We start from the raw sequence: 21466 nt of genomic DNA, 5'->3' as shown, positions 1-21466 counted from the left end.
AAGAAACTTAAGAAAATGACTTAAGGAATATGTAAGCAAAAAAAAAAAAGAAAAGCGGGGGCGTATAGCAAAGACGAGGTCGAAATTTCCAACGCTGCTTTCCGCTGATTTCCACTTGCTTAATTGGATCTGTGCAGCACCGGTGGGCCTTTTGGTCGCACCGCTTTGTACGACTCCTCGAGGAGCCGCTGAAGCAGTAAACGTACGCGCCGCGCTAAAGTGGCTGTAATGGAAGGTCAAAATAATACCAAACAGCAGGCATCTTCAGACGGGGTATTGATCACCTGGTGCCTTTCCCTCCAGTCCCGTTCCACAAGGGGGTGGTGTTGAGACACACTGCTGCCGACGGAGGTGAACAGGCCCTCCCACGCCAGGCGGCATTGCAAAGTGTGACGGGACGCATGAGAGGGGGGGACGTCTCGCTTTGAGGAATCATATCCGGCCGTGCGTTATGGACGCGGCCAAACTTTCGCCAGGCCGCTGTGGCCTTGTTCCCCGCCGCCGCCTTTCTAGAGGGCCCAAGTCGAGGCTCCCCGTGCAGAGTAGGTTGAGTTATTTCGGGCGTTCCGGAGAGGTCCCGCGTGACTCGTGTCCACTCGTCCGGTGGCTTTTTTTTTTAGCGGCGAGCGTGCGGCGTGCAGAGTAGACGGACGCTGCCAGGTTATGTTTTGGCCGAGCTCCGGCCGCCTCTCGGCGCCTTGCGTAACAGAAACAGAAGAGCCCGGGGTCCAGCCTTCGCCTTGACCTTTTGTCCTTGAAACGCACGCGCTTCCTCCGGGGCGCTTTTTCTTTTTTCCGCCTTCATCCTTTTGTCTTTTCTTCTCCCTTATTTCAACACGAGGACAGGCTGTTTTTAGCTGGGGGCTGATGTAGCACCGCGGCTTATCTCCCGCACCCCATCAGACTCTCCTCCTCCTCCTTAAATTGCCATTTCTCTGGGTTCCCAGGGAGTGAAGTCCTCTGCATGCATCCTTTGCCTATATAGAGACTCGGCCACCGAAAGGACATGTCGGGGAACCAAAAAAACACGTTTCGCCAGTTCTTACAGACAAATTTACAGGCAATTAGTATTGACCTCTGCTATCACCAGGCTTAGGCCTAGCAAAACGCCGTCGTTTTTGCTTTTTTTTAGGTGTTTGAAATGCTGATTGCTGGACAATGAGCTCTCTGTAGCGTGCACTGTAGCGTGCATTTCGTACTGGGGCCGACTTGGGATGCTTTGCTCCCTTAATTGAATTGAAACCAGGGAGAGGGCTTCCAGCGGAGGTGTCGAGGCCGATAAGCTCCAGAAGCCCATATTTATCCAGCCTAGCCGGCCCTTTGCATTGATTCCATTGATCAGGCTAACTAGAAATCTGCACACATTTAAAATCAAGCGGAGCCCGGGCTGCATCGAGTTTGATGGCCGACCCTATTGCTATTCATTAAAGGGCACCTCCACGTAAAAAAAAGCGCGTATCACTGCCAGCGCGACGCGAGACGGGAGTACAGACAAGTGGAGAAAGGAAAAATGACAAGAAAACAGATGAACCAGCAAAACGTCGGGTACCACAGGGACAGATCAATTACAATAGATCTGCCCCTTTCTTCTTTCTTCCCCCATCTCCTCGGCCTTCATTGAGAATTTAGATCTGTAACGTTGCAGCAGACGATTGATCTCATTTTGCTGAAACACCCGCTCATGGCGTAGTGTAAACGGTGACCACAGCAAAGCCGGACCTTTGGGCAGATGATTGGCTCATTCCTCCCAGACCATGACATGCCAACAAAACACATAATAGGGTGTTAGAAGCCTAGCGTGTAACACACTCGCCTAGGAACCAGAAGACCCGGGTTCGAATCCCACTTACTACCATTGTGTCCCTGAGCAAGACATTTAACCCTAAGTTGCTCCAGGGGGGGACTGTCCCTGTAACTACTGATTGTAAGTCGCTCTGGAGAAGGGCGTCTGATAAATGCTGTAAATGTAATCAGGGTCACTGGGTCAGTCTCACCTCATCACTTGCAAGTTATGCCATTATAAACAATATAATCTCTTTATATTTTTAACTATTTGGACATGCATGAAGTATAATATACTTTTAGAATAGTTAAATTCTAATGTTAATGTTACGTTTCTGGAAAATTCCCAATCAGAAACTACCAGAAATGTCAGGTAGATAATATAATTGGGGTGGGCAGAGTGGGACGCGAGTGGGACGCGGCGTCCCGCAGGCAGTTAAAACCCTCTCGCCTCCCGTGCACGTGTGAAGAACCGGGCCTCGTCCGTATCCGTGCTCGCGAAGGAAAAGTGTGGATTTCTGACCCCGCGAGGGAGCACCTCGGGCTAAAGTAATCCCTTTAAATGCACCACTGAAAGCATTTGATAAAAGGCCATAGGACTTGCCGAGGAGAAGTGAACTTGGCACGTGAAAGGGCCGGCCAGGGAGAGCCTTGGTTGGCATGGAGACACACACATTGGGCAAGTGGACGAACCTTTAATGGTGGGGAGGGGGGATTTTCTGTGTTTTCTTTTTTCTCTCTCTCTGTAGGTTCTGTGTCTTTACTACTAATCCATATTAACAATCCAGGTAAACCTCCTGATGCATGATGGGAAGTAGTGCTGACTTAATGCAATGCAGTCGAGCAGATGGCGTTATCCCAGACTCTCTCTGCTCTCTCTCTGCCCCTCCGAAGGACTGAAGAAAATCCGTAATCCAGATCGAATGTACAGATCGCCCGTGAGTTATGGCGGCCACGCTCCTCCTAAGGGTGTCAGTGGTGACACAGAGATGAACAGTAAGCGCTGGTTTTGCTTTTTAATCCTGCATTGTGACATTGCTCAACGGGGATGGTCCATTCATCCGTTCATTTGTTTCTCCTTTCCGTTTTCTCCTCTCCATTTTCCCCGCTTCCCTTGTCTTGTAAACAGAAGCATGCCATGGGCTGACGACAGGGCTGATAGAACAGGGCGGTGACACATGACACTGGCTTTCTTTCATAAATGGTCTCGTTCCCCTTCCCAGTCACCTCTCGGAGCCGACGACATCTTAATGATCTCAGTGTTGATGCGATTAATGAAGTTGTGGGCAACATTTAATTTCCGAACAGGAAGTGAGAGTAATGTGACTTCCTCATCTGACTGCGTAATAGAAAAAAAAAAAGCAATCTGCAGCATCGGTTATGTTTATTAATTGATTCGGTGATGAGTTGTGGGGAATTGCAGATTGCGGCGGACGAGCCTTAATAAGTGCTGGCGCTGTGCTTCCACCGCACCAGAAGACTTTTGTCGATCAGGGTAATTAACAGTGCTCATGTTCGGTAAAATTTCCAGAGAGAAGGTAAACCAGCTGCGCTTTCTTGTTAAGTTTCTCTCCGCCGAGCGGATAGTTGCCGGTTTGCGGCGTGCGTCGCGGCCGTTTCAAAGCGGCTGCGTGGCGGCTGCACTTCCTGTTGGCGGGACGGACGGCCCACTTAACTCGTGGCACCCGGAGAGGTTCGGGCGGACTCGGGTAAACCAGCCATGTGAGTAATTGTGCCAGCGGTTATGATAAAGGATAAAAGGCTTTAGAGGGGATCTGACAGTGTGTCCTTCACTGCGTGTGTTTGTGTGCATGCCCATGCACGAGGGCCCTCACCTCTGCGCTTCCTTAGATGGGATTTTCATGGGTGGGTGAACTTGGCCAGGGCTGAAGACACTTAAAGAAGCCCCCCTTTCCACTACAGTTTGCTACAAACACTTCACAGTGGGGGGATTTGTTTTGAGCCTCCTCTTTGGACTTCAGGTTCAAACAGGAACTATTTACATGCTGACTGATCCTCACCCAGAACCCCTTGGGCCTGGGGAGTGGTCGATAATGCCACATGTGAAGGCTAAGTGATTGTCATTGTGATACACTGCAGCACAGCACAGGATGACAAAACCAAACGTGTCCTCTGTATTTAACCGTCACCCTTGGTGAGCAGTGGGCGGCCATGACAGGCGCCCGGAGAGCAGCGTGTGGGGACGGTGCTTCGCTCAGTGGCACCTGGGGAGTTACGGTTTCAAACCGGCCACCTCCTGATTACGGGTCCATTTCCTTACCCGCAAAGGCCACCACTGCCCCATAACGTGCGTCTTCAGAACTTACAGACTACTTGCTGGTTATCTTCGTCTTGTAGAGGCAGTGTTAACCGCCCACCCCGCCATTTTAGCATGTACTTATTCCTGTCAGCCAAAAGATGAACTCGTTTAATGTTTAAAATGCGAGTAGCCATGTAGTGATGATGGATTGCTTAATGCATTGAGGGCGTCCTCTGTTTCCTTGTTTTCGTTGCTTTTAATTGCCTTTGTTTATGGGCCGTCAGCAGATGTGATCGGGACCAAAGATGCAGATAGATCATCCACACAGGAACTCTGATTGGCAAACTAGTGACCATGTTACTCAGAAACACTCCACGTAGTGTTTTGCCTTCGAAATATTCCCCCCAAAATCTGATTTATTCCCCAAACATTTTTTTTTGGGGCGGATTTGCTTCCTGCTCAGCGCCACACCCTGTTTGTTTAAAATTCTTGGCTGTAGCAGCAGCTTGTTAAATTGTTTTGTGACAGCATTAAATTAATCGACCTTCACATGTTCCATAAAAAGGACAGGCCTAATTGTCTTTTTAGTCTATTTTAATAAGAGGGTGGTCCTGTTGATCTTTCATGCATTCTGATCAGGTGTTGTTGGAGGTTCAGGGCCTCACAGATGAAACACGGGCCAGTTCGAGGTGTTTTAAAGAATGGAATGGACCAGCCCGCATGTTAACGTGTCCTTTAGCCTTAATCATATGATATGAATGCATCTGTAGCAGCCTGCCTGCTGCGCACATCAACGGGGGTTTGTCTGAGCCTGGAATTGTGGGAAGATTAAAGGTATTCCTTAAAATGTAGGCCCAGCAGTGTAATCTTAACACTCCTCCAAGCACATCCAAACCGCAGCAGATTTGGCAGATTTATGAGACAAATTGGAACATTTTTATTGTCAGTTCAGTTTTCAGTATTCAAAGTTTTAAGCGAAACTTTTTTGAATGAAGGAGTCTTAAAGATGTGGATCTCGTTCACATTAGCATGCTGCCAGTTTGACGTGAACCTGCTGAGTATTATTGCACAAAATATTAATATTTGCATTGAAGCATTCCTTTTATCAGTAACCGAACAAAGGATGTAGCGCTCTAGACAGGGTACGATTGGCAGTGATTTTTTAATATTATAAATACAATATTATTAGCATAGAAACAGTGGGTGCTAATTAATTAGCATATTAGCATTTCAGAGTGCTTTTCAAGCGTTATCAATCACTAGAGCTACGGCTCATGCAGATGTGTGTCACATGTTGAAAATCTGTGCCAAAAATGTGACTTCCACTCCTTCACGTTTGCACTTTGTAGTGAATGTACTTTTTAAAAACTGTTCAAGTGCAAAGAAGGAAAATACACCAGTCACAACCCAGAAATATTTAATTTAACATTTCGTCCACACAATGCACATGAGTAGTAGCAGTCAAATTTTCAGCGGCTGTCTGTTAATCAATCTAGTCTTTATTAGTGCTGGTCTCTTATTCAGTAATTTAGATAAAAAGGTAAAAAAAAAAAGATTACATTTTCATCTGTCAGTGAAAATGTATGAATGGTGTGGAAGGGTTTCTTTTTTTTATGTTTGGGACCGTGGAAGCCTAGCCGGTAAAGAAGCGGAAGGGTTGCGGGTTCGAATCCGGAATCGCCAAGGTTCCACTGAGGTTCCCACTTTCGTTTTCACTTGCTCCACGATTTCTAGCAACCTTTGAGGCCTGTAAGGTTACCATTTGAAAGAACAAATGCTACAACCATGGCTTCCAATTCTCTGACCTGTTTGTCTACGGACACAGAATATATTTTACAGCAAAACCTTTATTAAGAATCGTATGGCTGCTGTGCCTTCATTGAAAAACCCTGTAGCACCGTTATATCACTCACCCCTTTTCTGCTTCAGTGTGTTTTCTGTATGCAGTTTTTGTCTGTAGTTATTCTGGCCTACTAGCGTGAAGACCGAGCCATGACTTCTGTGACCTTGCAGTGTTTGAATGACCTCTGGTGTCTATCCTACCACTGTATAACAGCAAGGGGCGCTCTGTGTCAATTGGACCGGTTTCCTCTGGAGACTGTAGCATTCCTCTGTTTCACCTCAGTCGTAAATAAACTCTAAGAGAGGGGAAAAGGGAAAAAAAAAAAAAAACCCTGGACCAAATCATTCACTGCTTCTGTCCTCGGCAGAAACATACAGATGCTTTGCAAAGATGAGCCTCTGTGCCTCCATTCATTTATATTTGAAGAGATAGCACGAATCAGGGTATCTGATGCAATCAGCGCCTCTCATTTTCAGATGTGCAAATCAGTGCTCCCTGAGTCAGTTTCAAATAGCAGGAGCATGGATGTGTGACCCACTCTAAATATTGGGATGGCACTTGCATAGTGGGGCGGAGGGGGGGTCAAGGTAGTTTTTGATTTTTGTTAAACCTCGGGCAGAATTATATTAGGTAGACCCCTATCCTTTTGGCGTCTCCCAACAATTCAACAGATTGATTGGTTTTGATTGCCCGCATGTTATTCAGCCAGCCATCTCATCTTGCCTTTTGAAGATTGCTCGGCAGACCTGAATATGTTTTCCCCCGTCCTTTCATAGTGTGTTTTTTAATGGTCGCCTGCTGACGGCATACCAGAATAACATGACCTTCGTCAAGATGGAGTGATTCAAGGAGAGTTGTTGTTGACAGAATATGATCGGCAGGTAGAGAATCAATATCCCAGAGGTGTGGTAAATAACAAAAAAAAGGTCTTGCTCTTTGCTCAGAAACCCTATGGAGAGACAAGGTAATATTATGGGACACACTGTTCACTGAAGGGAATAAAAAAAAAGTCAGAGGGTTCTGTGTACCCCTGCGTATATTGATTTGGGAAACGCTCAGATCTTCAGATTTTCTTATCAGGTTTAGCCTTTGTGCTTTATTGCAGGTGGTTTCTGTGTCACGGTGCTTTTTTTTCTGCGGGCGATCGTCATGTCATTATTGCAGTTGCATGCCCAGGCCATTGTACGCTGTGGTGACATGGCATGTGGATGAAAGACTAACACGCTTGCTTGCTTGATTTTATGTTTTGTATGCATGGTGATGCATGCTCCAGTGCCGTTCTGCTTGCATGCGTTATTTGTTGGATGGCAGCTTGTGCTGATTACTAATGAATTCGTATACCAGAACTGTGTTGTCAGTGTTACTGAGCGTTGAAAATGTAATAGGACAATAGACCTGATTTATAAAACCTTTTCTTCTGCTGCAATACATCAGAGCGTTGGGGAAAAAGCTTTTCTGAGATTTGTAATAAATTCAGAAATATGCAGTAAATATTTAGTATTCTACATGGACTATGTAGGATATCAGTGTACAGCCAGTGTATATGCAGTTTTATACCTTGGAAAATACCTTGGTTTAACATTTTATACATAGACTGAAATGTGTAAAAAAACTTTAAAGGTAGATTTAATAGCATTTGTGTATTTTTAGCAGTCAGTTTTAAGGAAACCCTGACAATAGAGCTTACTAAGATGAACTTTTTCTTGGGGATGTGCTGTACACAGCTGACTGGGCCATTTGAGGACATCTATTATTAAGTCAAGATGGCCGTGTGCTTTTAGACTGATGTCATGTTGAAATGTGTCATTTCCTTTATGGGTGAGGGCACCAGGTACAGCAGAAAAAATACTTTGGTTTCTGGATAACATTCAGACTAGGATATTCAACATGAGCCCACTACTCAAATGGTTGGTTAAAATGAGCTTAAAATGACCCTCGTGGCTCATGTTTCTGTGCTCATATTCAGATCAATGAATAGTACAAATTCTAAAATAATAAATATATTTAAAAGCTAGTATTATTTTACACAAGGTTTAGGAGCCTGAATCTTACTGCAGAATTTAAAATATGTCTGGATTTCATCTTGCCACCCTCTGCGACAGCTCAGCTCTTGTGAAGAATATGTAAAAAGGTTGTAATATAAAATGAGCAGCCAGTTACTCCCATAAATTACAGCAGCTCCTTTAAGGTTGTCATTGGCCTCTTGGTAGCCTCACTGATAAGCTTTCTTCTTGCTTGGTCATCAATTTTGGAAGGACATCCTGAAGCTTGCAAAGTCTGGGTGAAGCCATATTTCTTCACTTTCTGTCTGGACTGTCTGCACAGAGCCACCACATACAGAATGCTTTTTGAAATTCTTCTGCATTCCGATCCAGGCCTGTGATTAATGTCAGGTCAGGTCAGCTAGGTTGGTGAGTGTTCTAACTGAAGACCATATTCAAGGTTGTAAGCACTAATGGAACCAAGGAATTAAAGAGTTTAAGGAATGGTATGAGGAACATGACAGAAGGTTCAAGGGGGTGATTTTGCCTTCAAATTTCTCTGTGGAATTTGTTGGGGGAAAAATAAAACCAGCTCAGCCAATCCTCACTGCTTACAGGACATAAAGGATCTACTGCTCCCAGACCTGATACCAGACATCTTCTGAGCTCTTGTGGAGTCCAGACCTCAATGGTTCCTGTACTATAAAGCATAAAAAACGATGGTGCCAAATACGGGTTCCCAAACAATACATTGTCTGCATAATATTGTCTGTCTAATGTAACTTGGCATGAGATAACTCACGTCAGAGATGTAGTGAGGAAAATGCTTACCTAGAAAACGATTTTGCAACACATGCAGGGCTCAGACTCTGACCAAAATGTTCATATTAATTTCACTTCTTAATTGTCATAATTATTATTTCCACACAAGTTAATATTCATTTGTGCAAGTTTATTGCTAGTTTTGGTTAGTGATGTGGCCATTTCATCACTTTGATCTGCTTGTTAAGGCACCGTTATTAATGCTTTCCGCATCACACCACAGTACTGTATACTGATACCTGTTAGTCAGTGTAGAATCCAGCATGACCACTATATGCTAAGTGTTTAGTTTCACACGACCTCCCCACAAGCTGCTTCATCTATAATGCATTTCCTGCAGGCAAAATGGCATTTAAACAGTTTTTTAATTTGCACAATGTCAGAAATATTTTAAAACCAAAAATTGCAAATGTAAGTAAATTAACTGAACAATTGCCCAAATCAGATGTATTTTTGACTTTGCTGAAATTGATTTAAAAACATAAAAACAAAAAAAGATATTAACAAACTAATTCCAGAACTGGTATCAAAGATGATAACCATCCCAATAACCATCCCATGCTTATTGGGATAACCATCCCAATAAAGCATGATGTCATGCTTTATCTTCTATAACCATAACAATGTACTAGGCCAACACATTTAAGTTTTACACAAATGAATCATATTTGAATGGTATTTTTTCTAGCTGAGAAATGTGGGGATAGTGATAATTATACTGCACTAGTTGGCTGGTAGCAAATGCTGCTTGCATGCAAGAGCATAACATATGTCACTTTTGTAGTAAAACATATTTTAAATACATTTTTTCTTTTTTGCAGAAAAATAAGTTGAAAATCAGTTGAAAGAACAAATGCTACATCATGGTTGCCAAGGACTACTGATAATGATCGCACAGAGCCTTGACCGCTCCTGGTCTAGCTTGAGCTCCTGTGCACAAAAAGCAGGTTCTTGTGCATTATTAATGCTTTCTTAGGCATTATTAGGGACATGCGTGTTCCCACAGAAGACAGGCGCTCCTTCAATTTGCAGCTCTCCTTGCAATCAACAAATGCATGCATGCCGAGAATGCAGCTAAGCCCACTTACATGCAACGCATTTCAGACTGCGCCTTCACCTGCCGACCGGAGCGCGCGGCGGCCAGAGGACGAGTGCAGCGCTGCAGCTCATATCTGAAAAGCCGCAGCCCCACCAGGCCTTTAGCCTAAATTGAGTTCATTAACTGAGCGCTGATAGTAGGATCAGTGGCTGAGCAGAATGACTCTCACCACATTAGCGCTGCCAGCTCTGTCAGATGAGCTACGTCGTGTACTCCATCCACTGACAGACCAAAGCACTTGGCTTGTGGTTTTAGCCAAAAGACTCCCAGATGCACACCCCCCCCCCCCCCCCCACCCCATCCTTTGTTATCCTTTAATGTTAGGGTTTGTAAAAAGGCCAACAGTGAGGCTTAAACATCTTCATAATGTAGCAGTCAATGAGATAATAATTGGACCATTTCTCTCCGTGTCTCGGGCCCTTCATCATTGGAGGCATCCCTGATTGAATTTGGATTATATCGATCAGTTGCACAATTGAAAGTGAAGCCGAAACGGTAGTGCACTGACATTAGGGCTTTGGAAACTGTAGAACGCGCGCTCTTCATTACGGGCTTCATCTGTTTGCATTTCTAGGTAGGCCAGGCCTGCTAATTATCTCGAAACCGTGGATCGGATTATGCAGGAATGGGTATTGACACGAAAGTCTTTGTTGCGTTAGTAAATATTGACATAGGGACCAAAGCCCTAATAATCTGCGCCAAGCCCGGGCAACGTCTAGCCTGCAGTAATAAAGCTGAAATTGATAAGAAAAAAAAAAAAAAGAAGAAGTTTCGCTTGAGTTTTTCATTCTTTCCAAAATGATAAGCCGAGCCTTTGAGAACAGCTCGTGGGTACCATCAACATTTAATTGACTTTGATGAATGTTCGCCGCCGTTCCCCGTCTCTTGCTCGGAAACCGGGGAGTGGGCAACAATTTAAAATGAAGACTGTCACTCACACGTGAAGCTCGCGGAGAGAGGGAGCGAAAGGCAGAACAGGGGAGTTTTTCTTTGGGAAGGATATCGATTTTAAGATTTGTTTTTTTTTGTCAGCTCTCTCAAGTTTTCGCAACGAACTCCGGTCTCCGGGGCGCGGCCAGCGCAAGCTAGCATGACTGATGCTGTTAAACCTCTTAAAACAGCCCCCCTTCAGCGGGGTCGGCTGCGCCGATGTCCAGATGAGCACTCGCTCGCCTAAGATGGAAGATCGGCTCTTCCATGTGCTGCTCAGACACGCAGACCCCAAACTGCCCACCTTTAACTGCCTGAGGGGATCAAGGCCCCACTTTTTTGGTGCTTAACGTTTCCAGCATTTTCGTGCAGCGCATGGCGACTGCGGAGTAAGTAAGAAGGCTGGCAGCGGTGAAGCGGCGAGCTGCTGTGGCTCAGCGTGAGGGGGCGGCAGTCGCTCTACCTGCTCCTTCTAATGAGAAAACCCCCTCATGAGTGGGTGGCAGGCAGCCCTCGAAATCCTCTTCTGCTGTCTCTATCCATCTCACCCTGGCCCTGGTCTCCTGGCCTTCCGCGCTGGTCTCCACCCTCACACTTTTGCAGTTCAGTTCGGTTCACATCCTTTTTTGTGCTTTTTGTGCTTTTTTTGCTATGATTTCAGTATGTTCACACAAAAAATTCCTTTTCTATTGCTTAGGTCCTGGTTAATCTTTTTTGGTCACCCAGAAGATCAGATGAGCTTCTGAACGTCTGCTAACTAACTGGCCGCTTTCATTGCCTAATTATCAGTCATGTGCAGTGTGTTTATTTCTGTGAATTTCTCTGTCCAGTGTTGATCATCATATCTGTCAAATGGCACCATGATTATTTTTCAGTCCTGCTCTCCTGTAATGTTTTACCGTTTTAAGGGCCAGTTCACATAACACACCAAAAACACATCGCACCTGATATACAGAACTTGAACAAAGGCAGAGATTTTGCAGGATTATATTTGACCAATCAATTATGCATAGAGTATAAATACAGTAATTTACTGAACCAGAAACAGGGGTGGCCTAGCGGTTAAGGAAGCGGACCCACAACCAGAAGGTTTCCGGTTCGAATCCCGATCCGCCAAGTTGCCACTGAGGTGACACAGAGCAAAGCACCGTCCCCACACACTGCTCCCCGGGCGCCTGCTGCCCACTGCTCATTAAGGGTGATGGTTAAAAGCAGAGGACAGATATCGTTTACCGTGTGCTGTGCTACGGTGTATCACAATGACAATCGCTTCACTTTCACTGTGTAGGAGGCTGAAAACTCAGCGGGGAACAGACAAACTACCAAGGTGAAGACAGTTTCATGCACCATGGCAAGACTGAACACAGCGACAAGACACAAGGTTTCAAAAATGATTAAACAGACTCTGGTTTCAGGATGTTCAAGATCTTTCGAAGACGCACAAAAAACAGGCATTTTTGAGGATCGTATCGGTCAGCTAAGTAATTTTATTTTAGCAGAAGAAAAAAACATCAAACCCACAACCTGTCCAACAGGTACACCCATCTACTCTCTGGAGAAGACTGGCTAGAAGGGGAGTTGCAGCCAAAAAGCCACTCCACTATGCACACAAACTGTGCTGCAGAGAAATGGCAGCAGGTGCTCTGGATTGGTGAGTCATAAAATTTTGGCTGTAGCAGAAGGCAGCATGTTCTGCAGGTAACAGTGAAGCGAGGTGGAGGTTCCTTGCAAGTTTGGGGCTGCATTTTTTCGAATTAAGTTGGAGATTTAGGCATCAATTAGGCCTGAGATTGGCCCGAATTTTATTCTGTACCAGAACAATGACCCCAAACATACAACAATGACATTTAGAACTATCTTTAGCATAGGAAGGACTGGTTACATACAGTACAGGCCAAAAGTTTGGACACACCTTCTCCTTTCATGACCATTTACGTTGGTAGATCCTCACTGAAGGCATCAAAACTATGAATGTACACATGTGGAGTTATGTACTGTACAAAAATTGGAGACCTGACCTCCACAGTCACCGGACCTGAACCCAATCCAGATGGTTTGGGGTGAGCTGGACCGCAGAGTGAAGGCAAAGGGCCAACAAGTGCTAAACACCTCTGGGAACTCCTTCAAGGCTGTTGGAAAACCATTTCAGGTGACGACCTCTTGAAGCTCATCGAGAGAATGCCAAGAGTGTGCAAAGCAGTAATCAGAGCAAAGAAACTAGAATATAAAACATGTTTTCAGTTATTTCACCTTTTTTTGTACATAACTCCACATGTGTTCATTCATAGTTTTGATGCCTTCAGTGAGAATCCACCAACATAAATGGTCATGAAAATAAAGAAAAACATTGAATGAGAAGCCGTGTCCAACCTTTAGGCCTGTACTGTATATACAGTGCATCCAGAAAGTATTCACAACACATCAATTTTTCCACATTTTGTTATGTTACAGCTTTATTCCAAAATGGATTAAATTAATTTTCCCTCAGGATTCTACAGTACACCCAACACCCCAATAATGACATGATGAAAAAAGATTACTTCAGGTTTTGGCAAATTTATTGAAAAAAAAACTGAGAAAGCACATTTACATATATATTCACAGACTTTGCCATGAAGCTCTAAATAGAGCTCAGGTGCCTCCTGTTTCCCATGATTATCATTGAGATGTTTCTGCAGCTTAATTGGAGTCCACCAGTGGAAAACATCAGCACACATACCTGTCTATATAAAGTCCCACAGTTGACAGTTCATGTCAGAGCACAAACCAAGCATGAAGTCAAAGGAATCGTCTCAAGGCACAAATCTGGCGAAGGTTAATGAAATATTTCTGCTGCTTTTGAAGGTCCCAATGAGCACAGAGGCAGAAGTTGAAAACCACCAGGACTCTTCCTAGAGCTGGCCTGGCCAACTAAACTGAGCAATCTGGGGAGAAGGGCCTTAGTCAGGGAGGTGACCAAGAAATGACCCCAAAAAGGTCAACAATTCATAAAATCAAGTGAAGCATAGCTTATTTTAATCATATGTGGCCTTGTGTGGATTTCATCTTGCTGATTGGCTGCTTGTGGCTCATAACAAGCTGAAATACCTTCATCTGGTCACACATGCATGTTAAAAAAAAAAAAAAAAAAAAGCTTACACATAAAAAAAAAATCCTCACCCCCCTCTGCACCAGCTCAGAGTCCCGCACATTGGGAACCACCGATCTGCAGGGTGTCCTAATGAATGCTGCCATCTCGCCGCCCTATTTTAGAATAGAACTTTTTGTTTGAGGACCTGTGCTGTTCTTGGCTCAGAGCGAAATGAGTCGAGCTGACAATTGCGCTCTTTTGCAGCCAGAACAATAACTTTAGGTTGATTGGGTTGACGGCCACAGAGGTGTTCGTAGAGAAAATGAAGAGTGCCGAGTGGCTGGCTAGGGCCCCGCTGGTGTGTATGGATCGTGCTCGTGGGACCGTATAACCCCCCCTCGCACCCGAAAAAGAACCCAAAACCCACATACGCGTCCCGCTCCACGCCTCCATCAAAGCCACTGCGGCATTGTTAGGGGAGGCGTCATTCGTCTCTGTGCTCCTTTCATAGTGAACGGAGCTCCCAGTAGCCCACTGATTTTTTTTTTTTTTTTTACCCTTCTTCTCCTTCTTCTTCTTCTTCTTTTTATAACATAACAACCCAGACAAGAGACAGCGTCTGTTTTCTCTCGTCTCTCCGCTCCGTCACAACTCAAGTCTTCGCAATAGTCTCCCCTTTCTTTACCTCCCCCTCCCCTGTTCTCCCAGTGACAGAGTACATTCTGATCCGTGCGTCACGGCGAACTCGGATAAGGAGTTAACATTATATTTTTTCTGTAAAAATACTCGTTTTTTTTTTTTCTTCTTCCCCCCACGTCTTTGTCTGGCCTGTCAGATTGAGTCCTTTTCTCTGGGTTAATCTGAGCGACGCTGAATTACCATACTGTTTACCGCGTAGGCCTCAAAGTGAAGTTAGTCTTTGGGTCTGTCGCATTAATTTATGTTTCGGAATAGGCATACAAATCCATGCCTTCCCAGAATGCCTCTTAAGATGTACCATGAGAGCGTTTACTGACTATTTTACTATTATTGACTGTTTAATTAACCGAGCGACGTTGCAGCCCAGGCTTTCTTCCTTCGCAAAAGTATACTTAACATGAAAATCACTGTTTAACGTGAACGGAGCATCAAACGGTGCCGAGATGCTCTTATTTCCTTTAGCGTGTACTTGTCAGCGCCAATTACTCTTCGTTTTACTCTCCTTAAATACATTTCGCAGGGGGGATCTCCCCTCTCTGCTCTTCCTGGTGATAGAACAGTTTTGCTGCGTGGCTGAGATGTGGGGCGGTTAACACGGATGCCACCTCAGATTCTTCCTCGGAGGGATTTATTTTGCCAGGATTCCAGGAGTGGTGTCAGACAGCACAGGCCCAGTAAAGTCGGGTACGACGGGCACACAGACTGAACAATGAATGGTGACCTTACGAAGTAAGTTAGTGTGGAAGAACAGAAGCTGCGGCAGCATCATCAACGTAAAAGATACTGAGCTCTGTCAATCGTTCTTTTTGCACGGTAAAAAGTCAGAAGAAAACGGTGTCAGAAGAAACGTTGTACGAGCTGGACCTCTGCTGCCACCTCTGTTATTTCCTTCATTTGATTGCATTACGTGACAAATACTACGGATGCCGTCGAGTACTGCACATAATAGTCGGGTGTGATGTCATTCGTTCTGAACTCTGAGGCCAGTCTAGTGTCACCATCCACGTAGAATGCCTTCAGACAGTGGGAGGAAGCACGGTTCTGCTCGGTTCTGTCCGTCCACTGCGTGTTGCCAACACGTCCACCGCATTCTCTCCGTTTGTAGTGTCGGCTGAGCGTAGCTCTGACGCTGACTGCCGGGCATCCCAGCTCTCACGGTGGAAAGCGTTATTAGATTCACCGCGAGATTCGCCTCCTCGATTGTGTACGTCCACTAAAGGGTTCATCCATCTAGCGACCAGGGACCTTGTTCTCTGCCTTCTGTCTCCCACAGTAAAATGAGCAAAGATATCGCCACGATGTCACCCTTCTTCCCTAAAATCTGACCATGTGTATCGAGCTTTAGTGTTCTTCTTTTTAAAGGATGTCATTGCAACATTTTTTTATTCTTTCTTCCCATAAAACATCCTTTGTGTGGTTTCATGCCATTTAGTGGCTCTTTAGTTGAAGGGGGAGGGCATGGAAGAGCGACTGAGAGCAGCGTTTGCCGTGGTCCGCGTCCGCTGGAAGACCGCGACTCGGTGAAGTCGGGTGGTGGTGGTGGAGACGCGGAGCGGTGGAACAGGTTGGGGGGGTGGGGGTGGCGATGCTGATGTCATCACTGGAAGCGTTTCTTCAGCCGGAGTTGATCTGTGAAGACGCTCGGTTACAGGACTCTGTCACAATGTCAATGTGTGTGTGTGTGTGTGTGCACAGGAAGCAAGAGCCGAATCCGGTTGTTTGCGTGTGTGTGTATGGCTTTCAGTTGTTTGTGTTAGGGTCTATGTGCTTGGCGGTGTGCGTTGTTTGCTGTGTGTGGTTGTGCGTGTGTGAGTAGGTGTGTCTGCGTGCGCGTGCAGGGTTGGTTGCCGGGCGCAGGCCGCGGTGCGCGGTGCGACGCTGCTGGGGAAGCTGGGAGATGGCGAAGGCTCTTCCTGTCTGCCATCAGCCAATCACCCATCGCTCTGCTCAGGGCCCCGCGCCCACGCCCGTCTCAACGCTCCCCCGCCGCGCCGGCGCTGTTGTTTACCCGCCATTATTCCACCCTGCCCCGTGATTGCGTCTCGCCTGCGACTCTGAACAGGTGCTCTACGGCACTGCTAATTAAGCACAGCAAATTGCTGCAGATACAACGTCTGCCCGTTAACATTCATTCACACGGCGGCGGGATCTGCAAATTCATCTCCGGGAACCCGGCGAACAAGCGCAAAGCCTCCAAATTGGTGGCCATAAAAGGGAACGTCTGGCTCCGCCCGTTTTTAACACCTCTATGGTTACGCTCGGACTGCAACCGTGCATGGAACGTCCTCATCGTTTGTCCCACCCCCACTCTCAGAAGTTTGAAGGATTTTTTTTGTTTTTTTTAGATAAAAATATTCTACCCGGCAGAGCATTTGGCACAGGTAACAAGCGTTCATATTTTATTTATTTACCCGGCAGTAAACCCAGTCACTCACGGTACCTATTGCTATTGACTTTGCCAACCGAGAGAAACGGGAAGGCAAATGAAAATCGATGTTTTTGCTCAGAAACACATGCCCACGGTAATAAATCACCCGCAAAGAAAGCTCAGTTATTAAAATCCAAATGAAGGCAGGTACGCGTCTGCAGTCCCGCCACCTGTCCAGGACGCGTTAACGCCCACGCTTTAATGGCGCCACATGTCGACGCAAAGAGCGTCGTACGTTCGCCGTGTGCTTGTTCTGTTCACGTTACCTTAGAAACAAAACCAAAAAATCAGCAAAATACGTTCCTGACACTGTTTGACAGACAGATTATTATTTTTTTTTTTTATACAGTTGTGTCTTTTTTTACATTTTTTTTTTTATTTCCTGCACGCTCACGTATGAGATACTTTTTGACTCGTTGGTTTGTGTTTCCTAGTAACTGTGTTTTCTTTTCATTATTTCTTCCGGCTCCTTAAAATAATGCTGTGTTCCATTGTGTCATTCTGAGTACCTATAATGGTTGTGTTATTTTCTGTTGTCTAAAACCGCGGATGCAGCTATTGCAGTGCATGTGTGCCGTATGTATGCCGTTCCACCTAATTCTATTGTTTTATTTATTTTATTCACGATTGTACAAAAGCGCATGATGAAAACGGACTGCATTCCACCACTGCTTCATATATGGCCACGGAAACATTTCTGTATGGAACTGTCAGTGGCTATTTGTGCTTTTAAGCTTTCTTTCAAAATATCATATGAGATATATTATACTTAAGAACCCAGTTTAAATGGATTTTCCATGTTCTACTAAGGAAGCTGTAAGACACCTTGTACCTGAAGTTAGAAGGAACTACATTGCTTGATGAGACATCCGCCACAATTAAAGATAATTGGACGGGCTGAAAAGGCCGTTTTGTAGTGGCTCCAGGTTACGCTCGGCATGGCAGCGGTTAACGCTGACGACGTCGGTAATAACCGAGCGGGCGGATTCACCCGACTCCTTTGCTGTTGTCATGTCAGCGTGAGTGGCAGAGGCTCTTTTTCTCCAGGACGGCTCCATTTGTGATAAGCTTTTCTGCGTATTTTAAAGGCAGAGCTCATTTTCTATGTAAATTGCCAAGCTGTTAGTGTGTTTACGTTAGCGCACGAAACTTTGGATTTCAGCTTTGAATAATAAATTCCATTCCTTTTCCGTAAAACGCCTATGGCAAGCGCAATTATTTTCCTCATGGAAAAAAAAATACTCAAAATAAATATTGTGTGTTTGTTCTCCAACCTAATTTGCTCACCTTTTAATGCTTGAATGCGAAGGTTGTGTTTAAAGAGCTATTGAACGTGGAATGTGTAGAATTCCAATTTGTGCATATGTGCGTGTTTGTGAGAACGAGAGAGAGAGAATGTGTGCGAGTGTTTGTGCTTTACACATCCCACTGTCTGTCCTGTTTTAGTTATTTATTTATTTATTTGGAATTGGATTTGAACGTTAGTTGTGAGTGGGTGCCAGTGAGAGACTCGTGCATAATCGGCAGACGATAGTAACAAGTTGATTATAATTGGACTCAATTCACAGTTGTAGACAATATCATTATAATTTAGAAATTCCTCTCTAGAACAATGAGCGTAAATGGCAGTGATTTGACAGGCCTGCCAAGCGTTCCGCGGCAGCAAAACGAGACAGACGGGGTGAGAATAGCAGGGAGGCTGATGTATAGCCCGGTTTTAATCGCCCTTTTGGAGAAACCAGTGCTCCTCGTTCTTTTATCTTCTGCTGCCATTTTTTTTTTTTTTTTTGTCACCCCAGCATTTCACCTTGCCGGGATCCCTGCATCTGTAGACTTTACTGGCCTGTTAAAGTCATTGGCATTGTTTTCTCTCAAGTCCATAAAGCACACAACCTTCCAGTTTACAGACCATCCCTACTAATCACCCCCCATCCACACACTCTAACAAAAGTGCCCGTGCCAGCCATCACTGCCAAATGAATGTTTTAAACCCGCCATGTCAATCATTCTTGCAAACGGTCCATTATAATTGCGTATTCTAAAGCAGCAGAGAAGCAGAATGTGGCCTGCGGGTGATCTGAGATTCTGTTGTTCTTTTATAGTCCCAATAAAATCGAATAAACTGAAGACCTGGTTTTCACAGTGTGAATAGGTTTGGAAGGATTGGTTAAGCTATCCTTCATAGCTTAGCAGACAAAAAATGGGTTGTATGGTTGTTCACTGTGTATTTACCTGTGTATTCACTTACATTTAACACAACATCATTATTACATGAATCAAAACTATGAATGAACACATGTGCTAAACACCTCTGGGAACTCCTTCAAGACTGTTGGAAAAGCATTTCAGGTGACGACCTCTTGAAGCTCATCGAGAAAATGCCAAGAGTGTGTAAAGCAGTAATCAGAGCAAAGAAACTAGAATATAAAACATTTTTTCAGTCATTTCACCTTTTTTTGTTAAGTACATAACTCCACATGTGTTCATTCATAGTTTTGATGCCTTCAGTGAGAATCCACCAACGTAAATGGTCATGAAAATAAAGAAAACACATTGAATGAGAAGGTGTGTCCAAACTTCTAACCTGTACTGTATTTAATTCCGGTCCTCATAGAGGACACTAGTATTTACAGTGCTAACACCACAAAAGCACACAATGTTATGAAAATGAAGATGACCTGAGAATTGGGGAAACGTATATTTGTGTATATGCGTGTTTGATGTGAAATGCAGTATTAAAGGATGTGATTTGCATTTTCCTCATGTTCTGCAGACCTGAAAGAACATTTTCAGAATGCATGCTGTACCGCCTTATCATCACCAGCCCAGACGCCAGCTAACTAAAATGAAAACACCTCACTGTATTTGTCGATGTATTTTGTTGCAGATGAACATGGACATTTGAAAATATACCTGCCCAAAAAGCTGCTTGAATGTCTACCAAAATGCTCCTCGCTGCCAAAAGAGAGACACAGGTGGAACACCAATGAGGTAAGGCTGCCCCTCCCTTTCCTGCAGGCCGTCATAATGTTGTACTTCTCACCTCTAACCCTTTTTACTCAAAAAAACTGTATGAGAAAAATGTGTGCATTCTTCTGTAACTGCATATGTATTAGTGCCAGGATCCCTGCATAACCACAAGAAAACGTGACCCATGCATGGCGGTCACATGAGTCAGCCCCGGGACGTCTGCATATTGGTGAACTGCGCCTGGGTCCATTGTGAGGGAGGGTCTGCATGAAACGCCATTCTGGGACGCATTCTTTATTTTAATTAACAATCAATAGTGTGTTCAAGTGTTTGTTGCATTAGCCCCCGGTGAAGTAGCATGGCCTCGGGGGGATTTTTAAATCGCGCCTGTCAGGTTTATTACTGCCTCTGAAACAATAATCAATCAATACACCTTTCAACTTGTACAAAGTATTAATTGGCATTGGTCATGCACGTGTTCATTGTTTACAAAAGTGCACAAAAGCCTTCTAAGATAGAAAAAAAAAATTCTGTATTTAAAGCATCATGATTTGTGATTGGCCGGGTCGTGAGATGCTTATTTGATAAAAGCCTTTTGCTGTTTTTTCTCATGTCAACAGCAGCGCATTCCCACAAGCGAATAAAACGTCATACGCATTGAAATGAATTCAGAAGGTTGCCTCAGCACCTAAAGGTATTTCACAGACAATGTATCAAACAAATAAGAAAAGATAACAAGGCTTTTAGCTTTCTGTATTGGAAATGAAAACGTAAAAATCGCATTTATTTATTTATTTCATGTGAACGCCGGCGTGGGGAATGCTGCTCTGTCTGCCTGTCCTTGACCTATAGGCCAGGCGTTTTAAATGAGTTCATTTCTTTTCAGGCCCGGCTACTTTATCATTTAATGGAAATGAGACTGTGTCTTGCTTGATTTTCACATTTTATTTGTCGTTCATGTTCAATCTGCTTTTGCGGTATGCTTTTTTTTCCCTGTCCCGAGCCGCTAAGAGATTGAAAACTAAACATTATTTAGCCGCTTAAAGCTGGGGGGATTTTAAATGATTGCTATTGCGGAATTTCTCTGAGGAAATTCATAAACTCGTTTGGCGAGGCTGTTGCATTTTTAATACAATTGATCCCAATGAGGCAGCTACGGTTTTAGCACATTAACTGACAGGTGTAATATTACCAGAGGAGCGCACAAACAAAGAGAGCTGACTTGCCTTCTCATGGATTGTCTAAAGCTACCCGAATGCCATTTCCTTCCCCTCTTTTAATTAATGCCGCCCTTCTGTGAAAGGATCCATGGAAAAGAGTGGTTTGGGGGAGCAGGGACCTCATAAAGCCAGTCACAGCCCCCCGCCATAACTCACACGTCACTCCCGCATCAATTTCAGCCTTGCCAAAAATCTCCGGTGACAAATCACTGGCGCTCCTTTCCCTCTGTGTATTTATGAACCGAAAAAAGCCCTTTATGCCCCTCCGCCTCAACGCTTGCTTTATGTAGTGACAAGCTTTGTGCTGGAAATACGGTGTGCAAGAAGGGTGAGTGACAGGATGCAGATAGAGACTGCTTCA

The 21466-nt window shown here is 44.7% G+C and overlaps 1 protein-coding gene across 4 annotated transcripts in view; it reads left to right on the top strand.

The window, feature by feature from the left end:
- Positions 1-21466, top strand: part of camta1a (calmodulin binding transcription activator 1a) — a 319797-nt gene that overhangs the window by 1408 nt on the left and 296923 nt on the right. For 3 of the 4 annotated variants that reach the window (XM_028992547.1, XM_028992544.1, XM_028992543.1), the window contains exons 2-3: positions 2677-2778; positions 19803-19906. In XM_028992547.1, coding sequence (XP_028848380.1) covers positions 2677-2778; positions 19803-19906 — 206 coding nt within the window. The remainder of the gene's footprint in view (positions 1-2676; positions 2779-19802; positions 19907-21466) is intronic. The other variant, XM_028992546.1, reaches the window with a different exon arrangement.

Source organism: Denticeps clupeoides, chromosome 10 (assembly GCF_900700375.1).
Source record: "Denticeps clupeoides chromosome 10, fDenClu1.1, whole genome shotgun sequence".
NCBI lineage: Eukaryota > Metazoa > Chordata > Actinopteri > Clupeiformes > Denticipitidae > Denticeps > Denticeps clupeoides.
The sequence above is the reverse complement of the archived record's forward strand: the minus strand, read 5'-3'. Positions and strand labels throughout refer to the sequence as shown.